General features: G+C 30.0%; 1 protein-coding gene across 3 annotated transcripts in view; it reads left to right on the top strand.

The window, feature by feature from the left end:
• LOC136984426 (scoloptoxin SSD14-like) overlaps positions 1-20,366 on the top strand; it is a 54,618-nt gene that overhangs the window by 12,260 nt on the left and 21,992 nt on the right. For 2 of the 3 annotated variants that reach the window (XM_067281396.1, XM_067281397.1), the window contains exons 2-4: positions 7,503-7,718; positions 17,243-17,365; positions 19,623-19,720. In XM_067281396.1, coding sequence (XP_067137497.1) covers positions 7,503-7,718; positions 17,243-17,365; positions 19,623-19,720 — 437 coding nt within the window. Of the gene's footprint in view, positions 1-3,741; positions 3,891-7,502; positions 7,719-17,242; positions 17,366-19,622; positions 19,721-20,366 lie in introns of those variants that run through there. The other variant, XM_067281398.1, reaches the window with a different exon arrangement.

Raw genomic sequence — 20,366 nt, 5'->3', positions numbered from 1 at the left:
TAGGTGATGCGATTTTAATTCGTGTAATAAAATAAAATAAAAATATATGCAAAAGTTTGTTTTTTAAGAATTAGTTACGTAAACTTTAAAATATAAACATTATTTTAAAGAAATAACTAAGCTAATGTTAGCAATAAAAATCTCAGATGAACAATCTCCTCCCTTCATCCCCGTTAGCAATATTGCTCGCAAATATTTCTTCGTTAGAACTATCGTATTATTACAACACATTATAGTTAAGTGGCAAAATTTTACTCTTCAAATCACGGCTAATCTATATATAATGATACATAAAAGATAACAATTTATTATATGCTGTAACAATTCCAAGTTTTCCTAATCCGAAGAATAATAGATTTAAAATAACACTTTATTTTACATTACGCCAGTTTATAAATATTTAAATAGCCTTTTTAAAATTAATTTATCGAAATTAAACAACAAATTAGTATACAATTTACAGACTTATATACAGTTCTTTTACAGATCGACTTTCTTAAAATTTACAGAAAATTATACAATAAGAATAATAAATGTAAATTAAAGCTTGCGTGGTAAAGATATTCACAGAAATTCGTTGCGAACAGAAGTCATAGAAACTTTTAATCATATTTGGAATACATATAATCCTATCTAAATCTATATTACTTTGATGACAGACTTAAGAGAGTTAATACAAATTAAGAAATTTCTAATAAAAACATTTATTAATCAAAGTTTCTATTTTTATATCTGTGGTTAAAATTGAAATCAAAGAAAACAGTATAACGGACGGATTTTTTCCCATTAAGAATACAAAACTTAGGATAATTTTATACAAATACAGTTAAAAATTTGCTTTTGGACACGTCTGCACGTCTCGTGAAAATGTTGACTAAATTTAGAACCAGCATCTATGCGGTGACGACTACGGTCTGTGTCAAAAATAAATAATTGTTTCTCCGATGATAAACATGGTCTATTTTCACACAATGATGGTGATAAAAATGAATTATTTTAAAATAACGATAATGCAATAACATTTTCGTTATAATTATTCAATTCTTTATTTCTTCTTACGATAAAAATCGCGAAAAGAAATAAAAATATTAACGGTAACAAACAAGAAATTGGAACACTAAGAACAATACTTTTATTATAATTATGACTTTCGGATTTAAAACAATTCGATTTTTATCCGTCTTCGTCTCGTCTATCGTGTGAAGAGGCCAAATCTGTTGTCTGAGAAACTAAACTTTTTAAATTAAAAGGTTCTCAATAAATTTCAGGAACAATAACCGTAAATACCCTGTTTCGATTGAAAATTACTGTATGTAAATATTAGGGCATCGAATTATTTAGAACCTATATAACTTTCGATGAACAAAGAATGAACTATTTTTTCAATTTTTTATAATAATAATAATAGGCCTAATAATATAAAATTAAAAATAAATAGTACTGATTTTTAAATTCTTTTGATTCGGTGTATAGTTTTAGGACTTTATCACAATCAATAATCATAACAGAGAATAATTTTAAGCATTTCATATATTTTGTCACTTTTCGATTTTATTATTTTGAGGATTTTAAAAATATTTTTAAAAGATCAATTAAAACTTCATTTAAATAATAATAATAATTATACTTGAACCGAATTCCTTTAAAATTTACACAGTTAATCATAAATATAATCGAGTCGTCTTACGTAATTTAAGGCGTTTTTGGATGGCAGAAATTGTTTTGTCTTTTGAAAATAACTTTAAAAATTAATGTAATTTCAGCAGATTACTGATATTCTCTTCGGTTATATTTGATTTCGTTGATTAAAATGCGACGCTAATTTTTTTACTGATAATTTCAATTTCTCGACATTCCCATGTGCAATAGAATTGCATGGGGTGTATCAATATCTGTAGAAAGGAACTTGCGTTTTAATTAACAATTAATACTAAATAGAGAGTATATAATGGAATTAGTGGAAAGACATTTGCATTTGATGATATACTATTATTATTATTATTTGGTTTTATTAATGTTACATTTTACAATACGTATTACTGCATTAAATCGTGCTATTTAACGCAGTAATTACTTCTCATAAAACTCCAAAATATTTAAAACTTTTTTCACGTTTTGATTTGTTTTTATATTTGTTAATTTTTTTTAATGATTCTAATATCACTATCAGAAAGTTCTCTTCCGAGAAAGTCAGAAATTTATTCGTTTAAGATGATGGCATACTTGCTTAAAACCAAATGGATTATTTGTTCAATTGATTTCTGACTGATTAATCGTCGCGTAATTACTCGTATATTTATAATGTCAAAACTTTTGAATTCAACAATAGTTTTTATTACTTGTGGCAGGTTCCACAGACCTAAATGCTGAACGTTTGAGATGATTGTATTATTTAAAAACGCTTTAAATCGAGGATTTTTAACCTGAATTTAAAGCGTTTTTAACGAACTGTATCACAGATCATTTCGATAAATTAAATTTTCTAATATTAAGATATATTACTTTCGTTATTTTTATTTAAATCGTGTATCAGCTATTCCGTTAATACTTTCGTCTCGCGTTTATATTAATCGAACTCATTACAGATCATCACATTAACATTAATCTGTGTCTGATTATCGAGTTCATTTTTTATATTGCTGCGTAACTATTATTATCATATTCAAAGAATTTTAATCAATTCTGCATTCTAATATTAATAAATATACTGTAAATATTCAGCTATTTATTTTGTAAATTCCACATTTACACTAATTTGAGAGTTCTCGTGTTCAATTATTTTCTGTATTTGTAATATTATACATCAGTTTCTAAATAAAGTTTGCAGCAAAACAATGTAATGAATGATAATTCAAAACGTAAAGTGTAAAATTGATTTTGTTTAGTTTTAAATGTATGTAAAATAAGGGTTTTGATTGATTGTTCTTATTATATATTAAAGCTTTGTGAAAGTTTTATATTTCCAATAAATACGTTTGTTATAAAAACTCTTAATTTTCTTCATAATCCGTATTTGGTTTTTATTGAATTATTTCTTTTGTGCAAATTAGATGAGTATATAATTAATAAATAAATTACAAAACGAATAAATATATGTATATATATATATATATTAATTAAATATAAATCATTTGAATTCGTTTAACTTATTTTGGACGTTATAAGACACATTTTACCCATTCTGAAAATACTATTTGTCGGCTTTACAACAAATAAGTAACAATTAAATCGTAAAACTAGTTATTATATAGGGCGTAAATTTTAAAGTTAATAAGACTTCTATACTTAGCTTATTATATTTAAACAGACAATAAAACTGTAATATTGTTTAAATGTTACAATCTTAGTCTTGTATAACAATTTGAGACTTATCGTAAAAAGTTAATTTCATTAATTTTGCGTGGTTTGGAAAATACTAGAGTCTAAATTTCTGTTTTGTAGAAATTGTGTATATGATAAAGTACCTAGTCATTAACAATGCACGGTTAATATGCTAAATAACATTTTAATAATTAAAATATTGTTTTTAAATAACATATAAACATCTTTGAGACGTATTTATTCTCGAATTACCTCATCTTTTGACTTTTACAAGGTTATGAAACATAAATAACTGCACGAAAAGGCATCTGTCGACGTCTCAATCGTTCGTTCGACGTTAATATGGCTTTTTGCCAAATAAATCGTAAACCGTATCCCCCGTATTTTTGTTACCTTCTCGCTGAAATAGGCGGATGGCAGATTTTCCAATAATTCGTTATTTATCGTCGTAGTTATCAAATATACTGTGTTTATATTATAAAACGAGATTAAATCAAAATGAGACCTTCACATATTCCACTAGTCGAAGAATTTGAAGAGTGGAAAAGAAGTGATAGATATTTATTGGAGTAAGTTTACGTCAATAAACTATATTTTATATGTAACACAGTATATATTTTGGCATCAATTATTATTTGTTAAGTCCGGGAAATACAGTAAGTAATCTCCGTGAACTCCATTTAGCAGATCTCGAAATTAATTGATGGATTTCTCTAAATCGGATTTATTCTCGTTCGGGACTTTTGCGTCTTTTGCATGTGCAATATAATTCCATAAATTTGATTTTTAAAAATTTCGTTATTCGTGAAAAATGTGAAATACTTATTTATTTTGATAGAATTTATTACAAAAAAAAAAAAAAAAAAAAGTTAATGTTACCTTAGGTGCCAAGATGGCGGCTCGCCTCTGATTCCAGCAAGGAAACAGTGGGACTCACGTTCTAACCTAACCTAACCTAACAATTTGGTTGCTAATAATTATGGTAATATATTAGGTTAGGTGAGAACAAGCGTCCCACTGTTTCCTTGCTGGAATCAGAGGCGAGCCGCCATCTTGGTACCTAAGGTAACATTAACCAAAAAGAAAAAAAATTAAGTAATGCAAGCAAATGAATTGAAAACATTAAAACGAACATTTAGATTTTATTTTTTAATTTTTATATATTTGAAGAATTAACAACAGCGGAGGACTAAGATCCTTTGTATTGTAAAGAATAACGGAAGTGCAAGCAATATTAGCCTTTATCGCCTGCTGGGAACATCAGTGACCTAACTCTTAAGGGACTTTTGAGATAATTGCTTTTGCAGTTTTTGTCGAAATTTCAATCTTTCATTTCTACTCAACTATTTGCATTATCAAATTGATTTTTATTGATTTCCCCCTCTGTAACTAGAACATCTTCTACTTGAAGATGTTCTAGTAAGTTAATTTTTCTAATCATTCAAGTTAGTACGTACTGTACTTTTAAGTTACACTAAAGCACAAAAATTTGAATAAGTATGGGAGATTTTGTGGTGGAAAAATGATATGACACCTATATTTTACTGTAAATGATAGGGAGTTTCCTATGCTCATAACTCAAAATCCACAGTTTTGGAGTTAGGCTATGTCTTTAAATGTTCTCAGTAGGTGATACATGCAGTACATATGTACTGTTATCACTTATGAATTGCAGTAAAAAAACTTGAATTCTGTTTCAACTAAGGAGAAAGTAGGTTGTTAAAATTCTACTTTGGCAGTAAAATAAAAATTTATACTAATTTGCCTATGTTGACTTTTACAGTATGCAACAATGAGCTGTTCCATATATTCAGTTGTTGTTAGGCACAAGAAGTGTCAATATATACTTTTATAAATGGAAGAGCATCGATGTCACCTGAGATGACTGGTACAAATTTAATTTAAAATTGAGGATTGTGTCCTCAATTTTGTTAGTTATTGTGTTACCAATTTGTTAGTTATTCCAGGAACTGCAAATGCTTCTTTGGCAGCTGCACTGTGTAATAATATCTCACTCAGCATATCAATAATCTGAAAATGTAATACAAAACTTTATCATTTGTTCACTCTGACTTTAGACGAATAATTCCTTAATTTTATCAAAGTTATCAGAATAAGACACTGCAGTCTCTAGCCATGTGCTCCACTTTATAGGAATAGGTTATGATAGAAGGGGAACCTCTGAAAGTGTTTTTCTTTATACATCTGTAAACCCAGAGTTGTGTCTCCATATCTTTTTGATATGGAAAAATAATTGTATTAACTGCAGGGAGTGAAATTCTAAGTTCCGTAACAAGAATCAGTGCATGGGCAAGATAAATGAAGTATATGAAATTGAGATAGAAAATTTTTAAAACCTGTCCAGCCTTTAACATACAGGAAGTTCCACCTGTTAAAAGCAGCAGACTGTGATTTTGTCTTCAAAATTTCTAAAAATTTACAATACAGATGGCAAGACATTTATTACAGTCTTAATATAAAGCAGTATATGAAATTTATTTAGCTCATCATTAAAGAAATCTTTCTAGTGAGGCATGATTTGTTCTCTCTATAATGTTGCAAACCAAAATACATAAGTTTACAGATATTTCTTTCTAACATAGATTCATCTGATATTGGTCAAACATGATATTTTTCAAAAAATTATCTAAATGCTGAAACTTTCCACAGTATGTTTGTAGTAGGTAGTTAAAGCATATGCCAAATTCTGTTGGAATGAATCCTGCAATAGTAACACAACATGCAATGGTCTGGGTGCATTCCTTCCTTGTCTTGTAAGCTTTGTTTTTCAGAATTTGCATGCTGTTGCAAATGATATTTTTTTGTGTGCATGATATCTGGTAAAAAATTCACACTTTAAAGACTTTAAAGACCTTCAAGAAGTTGTTACTTATTTTTTGAATATGCATTAACAATCCATCTTTGTTAAAATTCTTGAAATGTGGTTAATAATGAGAATCACACCATAACTTCTTGTAATGTCAATAACTACACTATTTGCAGATAAAAAGATATTCACATAACATTTTCAAATAAGCATTGCAAAAATTTATCATCTCATCAATTGAAAAATGTTTGTTGCACAGCTCCATCTGTATTTCTTCTACCATTTCTGTAAATGTTCTTGATGATTCCTTTTCCTTAGTCTCAATACTTTGTTCATAGGTTTAATCAATGAACAAAGTATTAAGTAATTACAAATATGTTAAGTATGGTATACAATCCAAGCAGAGGAAAAATTTCTTTGTGTTGGAGACAATATATTTTTACTGATTTTATAATTATTGTCAGGAAACAATTTTTCCAGCTAATCACACCATGAAATTAAAATTTTGAAATTGAAGCTTAAAATTTTCCATCCAACCAAAAGTCTTAAAAAATTGCTTTTTTAACTTTTGAATGTTAAATTGGTGGGAAATTTAACAAAATCTATTAGTTAATTTTTGATAATAGCTCAGACATAAGATTTAAAAGTAAATAGAATCCTTTAAAATACTTTTCAAATGCATTTTTGTTACTATCATCCATCATGCTGTGTAGCTAAGAAAAAGGTTTTTTCTGGCCAAAAGCCAAAAGCCCAAAATCTTAAAAGTCAAACTCTACTTATGAACAACCATATTCTATATTGATATTATATGCAGAAAAACTGGTGTTATAATTTTGATGCTGAAAACATTATTATTTATCTTATATATTTATCCTATCCAGTACATAGAGGGCCACACAGATGCAGGTAGAGTACATAGTATGTACAGTACAGCCCCATACAGGGACTGTTAAGAGCTTGTATGGGGCCTAGGATAGAACTGTCTCCATATGAGCTCTTGCCTTTTAGCATTTTGAGTTTTGAACAAATGAAATAAGTAGACTATTTCACTATTAATAGTCTTAAGGATTTATATTCTGTTAGTAAAAATGATATTAATGATTTCTATCCCTATAAAATTGTGTCTCTAAGTTTTCTCCAGGCACAGGAAAAATCTTTAGCTCTCTCTCTCTCCCTCTCTTGACAGCATTGATCCCATATACTAAAATACAACAAATTATAACATTGATTTATCTAACATATATTTCATTAGCTTTATACTACATTATAAGAATATAAATTATGTATTAATTTATTAAATATTTTATTAATTATAATTGTGAAGTTCATATTGTTTTATAAAATTTATTTTCAGGACACATTTTACTCGACGAGATTGTATTCTTGTAGTTATTGTTATTGTGATTGCTTGTGTAATGATTGCCGTGACACTTGCCTTAGGTTTACCAAAAATAAAAGAGAAAAGAGAGAGGTATTTTGATTCATCATTTCCTGTATCAAGTTCAATTTTACATGTTTATGAACATTCAGCAGTATTATCGGATGGAGGACCTTGTGCATCAATTGGAAGGTAATACATTTAAGTTTTCTTTTTTTTATTAAAGTTTATCTTATTGCAATTAATAACTGGCTCATTATTCATAAAACAAAAATAAGTTGGGTAAATGCATATCAATGATTACATTCTATTATGTAAGACAAACAAGAATGCATCTACCATAAATACAATTACTAATTTATTGATTGTTAACTAATAATTTTATAATATAAAATATCAGAAAATATTTAATTAAAACTTTATACATATCAAACAAAAAAAAAAAATTCAAACATTTCAGAATTAAACAATTTTCAGCCATATTTTTGTATTTAAATAAATCAAACAATATACTCTAATAAATTATGTTTGCTCTGTTAGTAGATACTTGTAATTGCAATGATGCAAAAAAGAAAGTTTCCATCCACAATTATTTCGATTTTTGTTAAAAATTCATATACAGTCAAACCTGTTTTTATGCGGTGGATAGGGACTGCATTAAAAAAAAAACGCATAAAAAAAATCGCACGAAACTTCACGAATGGCTGTAAATAATAGTTTTCGCAACACAATTTAAAAAATATTTTTTTATGCGGTCAACAGGGACCGCATAAAAAAAGTCTCACATAGAAAATAACTCAAAACCGTACAAAATAGAATTTATTGACAACAGATGTCAGCACTTGACTGCATCGTCTGGTCTATCGTCTGTTTTACATATTTTTGTCCAGGTGGTGTTTTGTTGACTTAAAAAGTAAATTATTTCATTTTTCGCATATCCATGCAATAATATTACTATAATAAGTTTATTTAGCTATAATAAGTCAACGTGAGACATGACGAATCGCACGAGACTAGTCGCCAACTATACCGCACAAATAAAAACTATACCGCACAAATTAAAAATTCGCATTAAAAAAAAATCGCACAAATAAAAATCGCACATAAAAAGAGCGCATAAAAACAGGTTTGACTGTACTAATATTATGAATTTATGATTTTAAAATAGCTTATAGAAATCTATTCATTATTACCTATTACATTTTGTCATTTGAAAGATGAAACAGATGGTAAAACTCATAAATACTGATGTTTTGATGATTTACTATTGATAACAACATGCACAAACTAAGATAAAACATTAATATTTTAAAAACATCCATCAGCATGGCATCTTGTGTTATTTTATTCAGAATGTCAGATTTTTGGCAATATATATTTAACTCCTAGGCCAGGGGTGGCAAACCTTTTTGAGCCCGCATGCCATGTAGTAACCATACTTAGCTTTAAAGATGTTTATGACTGCTAGAGTTTCACTTCAAATGCATCTACTTAAATAAATTAAATGAATATGCTTTAATTAGAATAAATGTAAAACGAATGATTGAAAAAGACAGACAGATCGAAATCATATGGTACACTGTGCCAGATGATTTTTCCCTACGTGCCACTTTGGGCATGTGTGCCATAGGTTTGCCACCCCTGCCCTAGGCAATATTTCACTCAAATATTTCCTAAGGACAAAATGATTCTAAAACTGGCACTGTGTATTAGTAATAAATACAGTAGAGAAATAAGAGCTGCAAAGATTGAGTTACCACAATTTATTCTTATGACAGACATATATAATATACTGCTTGAAAATTTATAAATCTGTTTTGAGGATACGCTTGAAGAAGAGTTAATAAATGAAAAGAATGTTGACAAAATATTCATGAAAGCAGGATACAAATACATCAATATATACATATTAATACATCACTTTTGACTTTAATAACAGCTCTGTAAAAGCATGATATTCAAAAACTAAGCATAAACACTCACTTTTGGTCTGCATCTCACAAATTACTGATCAAAACAGCATGAAATTTAACAGACAAGCATATCATTTATACAACAAAACAATTGAAAAACAAAAATTTAATCTAAATCATGTTTAAACCAAAACCAACAAGGAAAAAAAAAAATTAAAGCTTTGATATCCTGAATTTTGCAAAATTTTAGTATCTTTTATTACACTCCTTCCACTAATACACAGTAATATAACTTAAAAACTACTTCTCATCCTTATATTACTAAGAAAGCTTTGTTTAAACTTTTCTGTGTGCTTTATATATCAAGTTCTGTAAGCAAATTATAACAAGTAGATGTGGACAAGTAAGTAAAACACCAGATGGAAAAGCTTGATATACAGGTTCAACCTGTTTTTTTTCCAATTTTTTTTAAACAATTTTTTCTGAAGTGTGAATCCAGTGAACAAGTCTAGAATACATCTGGCCCAAAATTATTATTTTATAATTATTAAAATCATTTGCATATCTTTAAACAACTATAAGAAAATACCAATTTGTTATTCATTGTTGCTGGTTTAAAAATATGTAAATGATTAACCAACATTTTGCTTTTCCAGATGTATTCCTAGTTCTGAGAACATCTTTCAAGTGCTAGATTGGGCTGGATATTCACCAGATCTCAAACCAGTTGAAAATTTGTGGCATCTCATGGCTCTTGATGTACAAAAAGCATGACTCTCAAGAAAATGGGAAGTAAAAGAAGTGACTGTTTGCATAGTACCCCATAATATAAGTCCTGTGTTTCAAGTTTTGAATAACTTGAAACACAGCATGCAGGAGAGAATTTGGAAGGAGTGTAATAAAACATATCCTGAATTTTGCAAAATTTTAGTATCAAAGCTTTAATGTCTTTTTTCTTGTTGGTTTTGGTTTAAACATAATTTAGATTAAATTTTTGTTTTTCAATTGTTTTGTTGTATAAATGATATGCTTGTCTGTTAAATTTCATGCTGTTTTGATCAGTAATTTGTGAGATGCAGGCCAAAAGTGAGTGTTTATGCTTAGTTTTTGAATATGAATATCATACCTTTACAGAAATATTTTTATAACAATATAATACAGGAAATTCTCATTAGTTCAAAATTCAAGGAATGAAATAATCATGACTTCGAATTATCCAAGATTTACATATTTCTGTACAATATGCCAAAAGCCATGCAACTGACATAATTTATTCATTCATTCACATGGAGTCCTCTTTACAGAGGGTTTCAGTTGATGGACAGTTCTCTACTTTTCGTGGTTGTAGGCTTTTCTCAAGCTTGAGCCAGTCCATTTGATGTTGTCCTCTCACATTAGCCTAGGTCTTCCCTTCCTCCATATGCCCTCCACTATTCCTTGAACAGCAATTTTCGTTAGTTCCCCTGAGGATCTTCTTATTTTGTGCCAAGCTTATGTTGTTTTTCTTCTCTGGATGCTAACCATCAGGTTTCTTTCCATTCCAAATCTACTCATAACTTCCTCATTGGTTATTCTATCTATCCAATTAATTCTTTCTATTCTTCTAAGATACCACATCTCAAAGGAATTTATCCTATTAACTACCTCTTGGTTTATTGTCTATGACTCGCATCTGTATGTAACCACACTCCAAATCATTGTTTTAAGTATTTTTAGAAATGTATGCAAAAAATTGAAACTATTTCTTAATATTGAGGATATAAAGCAGCTTTAACCTTTTTATCCTGTTTTTAATTTCATAATTACATCTGTTATCCTCAGTTATCCAACTTCCTAGGTACTCAAACATTTTTACCTTTTCTATTTTCTTTCCATCCAACATAATCTTTAGATGTTTGTTTTCTTCTCTTGAGATTATCACATTTTGTTCACATTTATTTTCATTTGGTATCTTGCTTTTTCCACTTCTTTCAATCTATTTAGAATTTTCTGTAACCCTTCTTTGGTGTTACATAGCAGAGCAATGTTGTCAGCCTACCTAATGTTATTGATAAGATGTCTGTTAATTTTTACTCTTTCATTTAGATTTTCGAACACTTCTCTCATCATCATGTAATTTATTAAGCAAAGTGAATAATGCTATGTATATTAATTATTAATAAATAATAATAATATAATAATATAAATAAATTGCAGGTAAATAGCACATGTTAGATGATAACCTCAGAGGTTGCCACATAGGTTTTATAAAAAGTAAAGCAGAATTCCTTGAAATGTAGCCCAAATTATTTTTAAACTTTCCCATAAAGTAGTAAGTTGCCCAAATATAGTAGCCTAGAGACCTACAAATATTTCAATCTGCAACTTGTAGCCCAATCTTGCCCAGCCATATTTTATGAGATAAGGAAAAAAAAGGTATTCCTGTATAAGGTGACACCCAAAAATGTTTTACTGTAAAAGCAAAGCCGTGTTGACCAGATTAGTTATTCTTGGTTTGTTCTCTTATAGTATAGAGGCACTTCAATCTAAACGAACGAGTTAACATATGCATATCACAGTTCAGGCAGAATTTTCACTTCAAATTTTGAAGTAGCTGTATTTCGAACTAATTGAATTCCTTAACATGTAAATCTCTATATCCCCAGCTGGGACAAAAGTAGTTACAAACCAATGGAATTTCAAAACTATGTGAGTTCGAATTAACAAGGATTTCCTGTAATAATGTCTTTATCATCATCATAGTCACAAGTTAAAAAAATATAAAAGTATGAAAATAATTATTATATTTTTAATTTACACTTATTCAAATATCATGATATGGAAATGTTCAAAATTAGATTTGTGAACTGTATTTTTAACTGAATTGATTTGCTAATAATTTAATAAATATAATAATAATTTAGTAAGCAAATCAATTCAGTTAAAAATACTTAACTGAATTGTATTTTTAACTGAATTGATAATAATAATTAATTATAATAATAATAATAATAATAATAATAATAACTCTCCCGTGGTCACCACCTGGTCGTGGTGGGAGAGCCCAGTAATTTTACTGATCCATAGGGCAATGCAGGCTGGAGCATAAGCTCCTGGTAGGGACACCCATGCCAGTAAGGTCTATGGGGAGAAATGAAGCTAAGAGTGACCACACCCACATTCTGTGGAGATATTCATCATGGTAATAACTAGATCAAAGTGTGATACCGGCTCGGACGTCGCCCGGGTTAACAAGGTCCGCGTTCGTGGGTTAGGCAGAGGCTCACATTCGAAAAATAGGTCACAGTCTCCCTTGGTTACCGGTGGCGAAAGCAGCACCGGCCCAAGCATGGCTACTGCAATGCCCTCAACAGATGTGAGGAACCAACCCAGCCTTGGTGTTTCTGTGGCAATGCATCCACAGACCACAAAGACTGGAAAACCACGCCAACGGATGAAATGGACAGTAGAAATGAACGAGTTTATCATCCGTACTTATTACACCATCACAAAACTCGAAACAAACATGACAGCATACAGACAACAACTACACCATAGATTCACACAACAGTATCCTCACCTCACTGTCACCGAACAAAGGGTTGTTGATCAAAAAAGAACAATTATACACAACAACCTTATTCCACAAACAACACTTGAACTTATCAAACAACAGGTTGCTGATCAAATACATCAACAGACAGAAACATCTAACATTAATGAAGATCATGTAACCTGTCAGGATAATCCAGCAACAAGCATTGATAATAACACACACACAACAATTACCACTAATGATACTACAGACATTTCCTCATCCATCACTGATAACATAGACATGGATTTAGTTAATACACTCTCACATATATTTCAGGAAACACTCACTAAATATACAGGCACAGATCCCACACAACGACCACGAATACCAAAAATCAACACGTCAAAGGAAGTAGGAAAAACACTAAATTACGTAAACACTCACTTACTACCACACTACATTCATTCAATTTCTACACTCGCAGACATTCATACATTAGTTTATGCTGGAGCAGTCACAGTAGTGACACACCATGGGCTGAAAGTACAATCACAGACAAACACACAGAAAACAAAATTCTATCACAAGCCTGCCTGGCAGAGAAGAATAGAAATACAAATAAATGACATTAGACAGCAATTAGGCAAGCTGACACAATACGCTAAAAACAACATAACACCCAAATTAAGGAAACAGCTCAAAAACATTTTCAAGAAAATAAAAACACACACAAAACATGAACATCACAACACACACATTACAGAATACATTGATACACTAAAACAAAAACTTGCTGCCAAAGCACGTAGACTCAAACGATACAAAACATGTACACTACGAAAACAACAAAATAAATTATTTACAAACAATGAAAAACTCTTTTACAGACAAATCAATAACAAAGCAAACACTGTTACACAGCACAGTGGCACACCAACAGAAGAAGAACTCACAACATATTGGTCTTCTCTTTGGTCCAGTGCTGTCACGCATAATGCTGATGCAGGCTGGATTGAGGAGGAGAACAGAAACTTGCACAACATACCAACTATGCCCTGTGCTGAAATAAACATACATGATTTCCAATACACTGTTAACAGAACACACAACTGGAAGACACCTGGTGTAGACAACATTCACAATTTCTGGTACAAAAAGTTTACATCACTGCACCAGGAACTAGCTAAACATCTAACACACATCATCATCAATCCACAAGACATGCCAAATTTTCTTACTCAGGGCATCACCTACATAAAACCTAAAAACAACAATACCACAGACCCCACACAATACAGACCAATTACATGTCTTCCAACACTCTACAAATTATTGACATCCTGTATTGCAAACAAAATATACAAACATGTTGAAGAACACGACATTCTAACAGAACAACAAAAAGGTTGTCGTAGAAACCACAGGGGATGCAAAGAACAGTTACTCATAGATTCAGTCATTCTACGGCAAGCACACAGACAACACAGAAACATACACATGGCATATATAGACTACAGAAAAGCATTCGACAGTGTTCCACACAGTTGGCTGCTACATATTCTACACATGTACAAAATACATCCATCACTCATTGCATTCTTTCAAAACACTATGCAGCACTGGAGAACAACACTACATCTCAGGGTTAGTAACACTTCCATACAAACAAACCAAATTTTTATTAGGCGAGGAATATTTCAAGGAGATTCCTTGAGTCCTCTCTGGTTCTGCTTAGCCCTGAACCCATTATCCAACATGTTAAACAACACGCAATATGGTTACAATATCAGACACGAAAAAACAACACAGTTTACACTGTCACATCTCATGTACATGGATGACATAAAACTTTATGCATCCACACAAAAACAACTTCATCAACTCCTACAAATCACACATTCATACACCAAGGACATACAAATGAAATTTGGCCTAGATAAATGCAAAACACTTCACATAGAAAAAGGAATCCTGAAGAAAGAAGATTTTGCACTTGGAAATGGAGACATTATTGAATCCATGGAAGAGGGCGAGTTCTACAAGTATTTAGGATTCCAACAGGCCAAACTAACAGAACATACACAAATAAAGCAAAGATTAATTAAAGAATACCAAAGTAGGTTAAATGCTATTCTCAGAACACAATTAAATGCAAAACACACAGTTAAAGCAATAAACACATATGTCATCCCAGTACTCACATATTCTTTTGGAGTTATACATTGGACTCACACTGATCTTGAGCAACTCCAAAGGAAAACAAGAACAACACTTACTAAGCATAAACAACATCATCCTAAATCCGCCACAGAAAGATTAACCCTTCCACGTAAAGATGGCGGACGTGGCCTGATTGACATAGTTAACCTTCACTACAAACAAATACAGTCACTGCGAGAGTTTTTCTACAAAAAACAAGAAACATCACAATTACATAAAGCAGTAACTCTAGCAGACTCGAATAACACACCATTAAACTTACACTCACATCATATGGACACAACACAACATATAAAAAGCATAGACACCATTAAGCAATCGTGGGCTCGAAAGGCACTCCATGGCAGGCATCCTTACGATCTGGCCCAGGATTTTGTTGACAAAACTGCGTCAAACAGCTGGTTAGCTCGGGGATGCCTCTTTGGGGAGACGGAAGGATTCATGATTGCCATACAGGATCAGGTCATAAATACTAAAAACTACAGAAAACACATACTCAAAGATGCAACACTCACAAATGACACATGCAGAAAATGTCACATCATGCCAGAAACTATACAACACATCACCTCTGGTTGCAAGCTCTTGGCACAGACAGATTATTTACACAGACATAACCAAGTAGCAAATATAATACACCAAGAGCTTGCAAAGAAACACAAATTAGCAGACATCCACGAACCATACTACAAATACATTCCACAGACAGTATTGGAAAACAACACGCACAAAATGTACTACGACAGAGCCATAATCACAGATAAAACAATTTACCACAACAGACCAGACATCACACTCATTGACAAACACAATAAAATCACATACATTATAGACATATCCATTCCAAACACTCACAATATACAAAACGCATGCACTGAAAAAATTAGCAAGTACACAGAACTTGCCCAGGAAATAAGGCATCTGTGGAGGATGGATAGGGTGCTTATTGTACCTGTCGTTCTCTCCTCTACAGGTGTCATACCACACATACTACACAAAAGCCTGGGCACATTGGAATTGAATAGAAACACATACATCATACTGCAGAAAGCCACTATATTGAATACATGTCATATTGTGAGAAAATTCCTGAATACAGACACACACACTGATACACTTCTTTAATTTCTGTTTTGGTTACTATGCCTTGACTCTGATCCGGCATAGTACACAGCCACCGGTGTTAACCGAGTATATCTCACTTAACCCAACATAATAATAATAATTAATTAAATTATTATTATTATAAGGAGCAGTCAAATAAAAACGAGACAGACTATATAACAAGTGTGGTGCGGAAGTTGGTAATGCAGGTAGGTGTGTGTATAGAAGTGCCCTCTATTGGGATTCAGGAAGGAACAGCGTGAACGTTCACCGTTGTGCCATTTGTCTGTTAGACATGCTCGAAGTGAGGTCGGCAAGTTGTGTGTGCGTCCAACATCACTATGGAGGCCTGCTGCTCGTTGACTTTCTGGCACATGGCACCACAATTAACGCACAGTGGTACATAGAAATTTTGCAAAAATTGAAGCATGCCATCAAATTCAAACACCCAGGAGTGTTGACAGACAGCATCATTCTGTTGCAGGATAATGCTTGTCCACATGTTGCCAAAATTGTTTTGACTATGCTGCAGAAGTTTCACTGGGAAGCCCTTACACATCCTCCATCGAGTCCTGATTTCTCCCTGTGCGATTTCCATATTTTTGGAGCCCCGAAGAAAGACATTTGTGCTATCAGTTTGCATCGGATGAAAAGGTGCATGCTTGGGTACAATCATGGTTCCGTAGGCAACTGCAAACATTTTTCTATGAAGGCATTGACCGTTGTGTCTCACAGTGGGATAAATATATTAACAGTAATGGTGATTACTATTGAAATAATAAACAGTTTACTTATTTTTTTCCCATCTATCTCATTTTCATTTGACTGCCCCTTATATATTAGATATCTTGCAACTTCACAACAAGACATGACTTACCAATTGAAACAATTTAATAAACATTAAATATAATATAATAATTTAATAAATATTGACTATAATAATTGGATATAATATCTTTTAGGTATATATTAGATAATAATGGTTCTGCTGTTGACGCAGCAATTGCCACTTTGTTTTGTGATGGAGCTGTTAATCCACAAAGTATGGGTCTTGGTGGAGGATTTTTCATGACTATTTATAATAAGTAAGTCAGAATGAGATTATATTTTATATATATCAATAGTAATATTTTTTGTTCTCTAAATAATTTTTTGTTGTAAAATTATTATTAATTCATATAAACCTATATACATGTACAAATACAACATGAATTAATGTTGTATTTGTATGTATGATGATGATAATATTTATGCAAATACTATGTAGAGACAGCAAATAAATTAGTTTCATTTTTGCTAAAAATTCAGTCATTTACAGAACATATAAGGTTATCAGGAGACAATTTGTCAACCCATAAATATAGAAGTGTTAAAATATCATAGAAATCTTTTATTAATATATTTTATTTTTTTAATTAAAAAATCTGACACATTCACTTATAATAGCTATTAGCTTGCATTATACCTGAAAGCTAAATCATTTCCTCTGAAATTAACTTTTAATTTGTTATATTATCAATGTTAAATTATCACTGTTTTATGTGTAGTAATTTAACATGTTTTAGACCATTAATCTTTAATAATCAAAACATTCAACACAAAAAGTTTTATCAAACTATTCATATATTTCTAATATATTACATCATTAAAAGAAATAATTAATATAGGTATATCATTAGAATATTGAAATCGCACATATCAAAGTTAACAATCAATGGAAAATTAATTTATGAGTTAGGTTTTGAAGAAGTCACCTAAAATCATAATTTTTTCATTTATATTTGCATGAGTGGAAAACATGGAAAATGGAGAAATCAAATTTATAAAAACATTTATTGAATTATTAATTAAAGATTTTAGATAAAGTACAGTTATTCAACACAAACATCAAAAAAAAAAAAAAATCAGAAAATAACATTAAAGGTTGATTATAGAGAGTTTATAGCCAAAAAAAGAGTTTTTCTAAAAGTTTTTTTTTACTTTGTAGAGTTTTCTGAAAAGCTGGAGGATTAAAACAGAAATGTTTGCAGAAATTACATTAAATGTGAAAATAGAAATTAAACTATTCGAATAAGCGCACTGCACTAGAACTAGGTTCACTTTTTCTGATAACTAATAATGAACAGGAGTGGGGAGAAGGGATCGGCTTATTATTGCTAGCTCAGTTCTGTCAAGCTGGCAATATTGAACTTCTGTCAGAACACACCTGCATTAACTGGAATTTGTATTGATCAAAAATTCATATATCAAGGATTACCTCCACTTGTTTGTATTTTATATGGGATTTAAAAATTTTAAAACTGACTTTTTCAGAAATAGTAATTTCAGTGTATAAACTATCTGTATTGTATTAATTTTACTTGAACAGAAGTACAGATAATAATATGAAGTTTAATATTCAATTTAAAAAAAATTACTTCAGACATTGGCAAGTAAAATATATATGTAATCAGAACACAACTAAAATTATATTATAATTTTAATTTTCATTAAAATTATTTTTGACTTATGCATAATTATATTACCTGCCAGCTTTTGCAAAATGTGGTAAGTGCAAGAAATTTTAATCTCATTGAGTAATGTACATTTTAAAGAATAAAGATGAGTTATAAATTGTAAATACAGTTGTTATTAATTAAAAAAATAAATAAATTTAAATTTATTGCAAGTAGAATTCTTGAAATTACCATTAATAAAAATAATCATTCTGTTGATCTGAATTCAAATTTGTGAATTCTATAATAGTTTGTTTTCCAAAAAATTTAAAGTTAATATAATGTTTATATATTTACAATGAATATTCTTTGTTATTTGAATTTTAAACATGATTGGTGATTAGCAAATAGTAAATATTTTTAATGAATAATACATGTTAAGGGCTCACAAAAAAATGATAGTTCTTAAAAATTAATCATAAATTTGCTTTCTTAATCTTGCAATCTCTTTTGTTCAACAACATATGGGAGAAAAATCTAATTTAATGTTAAAGAACTTTCTAGATTTACATAATAATCAAATAATCCCTCTCTCCTCTGTACTTTTTTTCTTGTAGTAAAAATCTGAAATGATAAAATGAAAATATTTCAACATTAGATTTATTAAATGGAAATTAGCAAATAAATTTAAAAAATGTACAGTGACTCTGTAAAGTCTGGAAAAAATTGCACATTTAGCATTTTTTATCATCATTTTTGAAACAGGTTAAAATTATTATTAAGGTACCAAATTATTTTATGCTACCAAACTTTTTGTATGTAGCATTTACTTGAACCAATTAATTATGATTTATTTAAAACATTTTATCAAATAAATAGAAATAAATGTATTTCTCATTTGAAACAGAACAACAGGTGAAGCTAAAGTTATTGATGCAAGAGAGACTGCACCTAGCCAAGCAACAGATGATATGTTTCAAAATAATACTACTCTTTCATTATTAGGTAAGAAATTTTATAAAAAATTTTTATTTTAAATCTTATAAAATATAAAATTGAACCTAAAAATATAAAGTAAGTAAGTAAGTAATGTAACTAAACATTACTTAAAATAACTTTAATGTTTTAAAATTGAACTAATTCTCTTTTTACATATATTAATCTTTTAGAACAGTTGGAATAATGGCACACCAAATATATTCAAAATTTACATTTTATACAGTTTTATGACCATCAAAAATGAAGTCAAAACTTTAAAAAATAAAATAAAATTTTATTTTTTAAAAAGCTTTGCAGCATTATTGTGTGATCTTGTGGCAGTCAGATAACTTGCATGCTTTTCTTTGTAAACAGAGTGCCTTGTTGTAAGAGAGAACTTTCAAGTGTAGAATATATTATAATCATATCAAATCCATTGATTCATAATTATAATAAAAATTTACTCTACAACAGAATATATTTCCTGGCAATTTTCAGCAACCTTTTCCCAATTTTTGATAATCACTCAATTAGAAGAGACTTATGATTTCATTTTTTATTTTATTCAGAACATTGTAATTTTAAAATTATTAAATTTTTTTATTACAGAGTAACAAAAATGTATTGAACGTTTCTACTAATTTAAACCAGTTATTTATGTTAGGGCTTATCA

Source organism: Centruroides vittatus, unplaced genomic scaffold (assembly GCF_030686945.1).
Source record: "Centruroides vittatus isolate TY-2023 unplaced genomic scaffold, ASM3068694v2 contig_918, whole genome shotgun sequence".
Classification (NCBI taxonomy): Eukaryota; Metazoa; Arthropoda; class Arachnida; order Scorpiones; family Buthidae; genus Centruroides; species Centruroides vittatus.
The sequence above is the reverse complement of the archived record's forward strand: the minus strand, read 5'-3'. Positions and strand labels throughout refer to the sequence as shown.